The sequence below is a fragment of the Thalia democratica genome, unplaced genomic scaffold (genome assembly GCF_965202585.1).
Source record: "Thalia democratica unplaced genomic scaffold, ktThaDemo2.hap1.1 HAP1_SCAFFOLD_223, whole genome shotgun sequence".
NCBI lineage: Eukaryota > Metazoa > Chordata > Thaliacea > Salpida > Salpidae > Thalia > Thalia democratica.
Window position 1 is genome coordinate 1 of NW_028139342.1, and position 2660 is coordinate 2660.

The 2660-nt window shown below is 25.9% G+C and overlaps 1 protein-coding gene across 1 annotated transcript; it reads right to left on the reverse strand.

Annotated features, from left to right (window-relative positions):
* Nucleotides 1-660: 660 nt before the first annotated feature.
* On the reverse strand, nucleotides 661-2452 carry LOC145845966 (general transcription and DNA repair factor IIH helicase subunit XPD-like; the record flags this gene model as incomplete). The annotated part of the gene is made up of 4 exons (XM_082952932.1): nucleotides 2389-2452; nucleotides 1799-1976; nucleotides 1351-1502; nucleotides 661-793 (listed from the first exon to the last, which is right to left on the reverse strand). Coding segments are annotated over exons 1-4 (468 nt in total), but the record flags the coding sequence as incomplete, so codon positions are not given.
* Between the last annotated feature and the right edge of the window lie 208 nt (nucleotides 2453-2660).

Consider the following 2660-nt stretch of genomic DNA (forward strand, 5'->3'; position numbering starts at 1 on the left):
AAACCAGGGTTTTATTTTTATCGAAACTCTTTTGTCAGTTGCAACCAATAAAGCTTGCAGTCTTCAATCTACAAACGGTTTAGCATAATTCACCATAAAGTAATTGTTTTCTGGTATAATCAGTGACATCAGCCTTGTCTGATTGCAGTACAACGTTTAATATATTGTCTACTTGGTAAGACAGCTGGCACGCTTGTTTTGTAATACAGTCAAAGAAAACATTAACAAAAGTCTATCAGAGTCAAAGCCTCGACTTTCTTGTGACTAAAAACATTGTCTTGCCAAAAAACTTAAGGTTTCTGACATTCTTAGCTAAGGATAGAGTTTATAAGAAACTTTAAATATTAGAAAACAATAAATTTCAGCATAAAAATATTTAAAAAAAAAACTACAATTCTGAGAAGTTTAATGAAGTTAATAAAATATACACTGAAAACTTTCAGAACATAATAGTTTTAGTAGATAAATGCAAGATTGATAAAACTAAATTTTCAATCAAGCTAATATACTATTGTTTTAAATAAAAATACACAATGTTTTAACTTTTCAACACTTTTGTGAACCTAGATAGTTACATCAAAATCATTTTAAATCATCAGGTTTATTTTCTTCATAAAAATATTTACAAACTTAAAACTTGAATTGTTTTAAAAAACAAACTTCGAAAAAGGTACAGGTTTTGCTTCCAGAAGTATTTTTAACATGCGAAGCAGTAAGTGAGTGACATCTTGCATCAATTTCTCTTCCTGACTGGGCGTTTTGGTAAACATATGGATTGATACACAAGTTTTTTCTGTTATTGATATGAACTACTTAAGTAATTATTTACTACTGCAAGTAATTACAGTTGATTTAAACTTTAAATTTTTACTAATTTTTTTGCTATACGAAGCAAAGTTTAAAACCTGTTAACAAAAAATATGTGTAATAACACATTAAGATTTTTTTAACTATGTAAACTTAAAGAACTTTGACCAAATAAATAACTTATAACTTGAATAAATTTAAACAGCATATGGTGGAGACAAAAATTGAAAATAAAGTATATCTTTTTAACTATGGTGTACTACATACTACCTTCAACTAATCTTAATTAGGACCATAAAAACCTTATAAATAAACTTTAGGTACTAAACTATTAATTAAGTAAGACTTGTGGTTTTCAATACATAATACTCAAGGTTTAAACATTCTTATAAAAGATTTTTTTTAGTTTCAAAACTGTATTTTACCCGAGTATTAGTGCAGCTAAACTTTTATTATCAAGTATTTTTGAACTACGCATTATTTTAAACATAAACAACTTTACTAAAAAACACACATATAAATTAAATTAAACAAGTTATGAACCTTGAACTCAAGGCTAAAACAAGTAACTTTGGAGGTTTGCCATCTTCTTGTTCATAATATTCATATAGTCTTCTCATTTCCTCAATACACTTTTCTATCTCTGGAACAGTTCTTGAACAGTATACTATTTTGCTTATTTTATTTGGATATTTCTGTAGAATATTAAACACAAATAATGTATTTATATAATTAAATTAAACATGTCTTAGTTAAGATACCCGTACACTTTCTTTATAAGAAAAATACGACAAATGTAAGTTTAAGAGTTTTAAATTGTTACAAGTCTTTGTCATTTAAATTGTATATACATAATAAATAAGTAGTACTTTGTTAGACAGTTTTCAAACACTTTTTAATAAAATCAAAATTTGTTTGAAACAAGGTAAAATCTTTTATTTAGACAAAATAAAAACAAATAACTTTAAATCTATATGTCTTCACAACAAACCAAATGGTAAGCCACAACAAGACTGAGTATTGTAGTTGTTTTGCCTGTCCCTGAAGGCATTTCTAACACACCATGACCTTTATTATCTAGTGCATGTTTAAACTGCCTCATGTATTCTAGTTGTTCTGGGTAAATGTATTCATATGGAAAGTATACAAGCAACTCATCAACATACTTTCTGAAAAAAATATTACACTTTACTTAAGAATCATGTAATAAAAGAAAAAGAAATATTTTAAAACAGTTAAAATTTATTTTTTTACAAAAACTTCATTTAGTACTTAAACTAGTAAAAAATGTCTGTTTGACTCAGGGTTATCCAAACTCATTTTTATAAACGCCCCATTAGCCAAAACTTAAAAAACTTTTGCAGCCATTTTATAATTATCTCTCTTTTGCTAGTTAATTCCTTATCAATTTTTTCACAATCTTACTAATTAACGCTCCCTGCAATCATGTGCACTTAGGGAAAACCTGGATTAATTATTAAGTTTTTAATTTATGAACAAGCCCTAACAAGAACATAATTCTATAAAATATAATCTTAAGTCTTAGTAATACAGCTATATGTATCGTCAAATTCAACTTACTTCATTTTTAGGGAGGTTGATTGTTTTTACTAAATTATGTTGTTTTCCTATAATTTCATATACTGTAAATAATTAGGTTAAACTATTTAGAAGGTAAACTATAAAAGTAGACATACACTAGAAAAAAAAAACTATCAAAATTTGTTCTTTTGAGTTTATATATGGAAACATTGTAATATTGTATAAAACGTTATTTATTTAATTTTTAATCCAATACATATAGAAAACAAATAGTATTTATTAAGAAAACAGTAAGTATCACATTGTCAAAT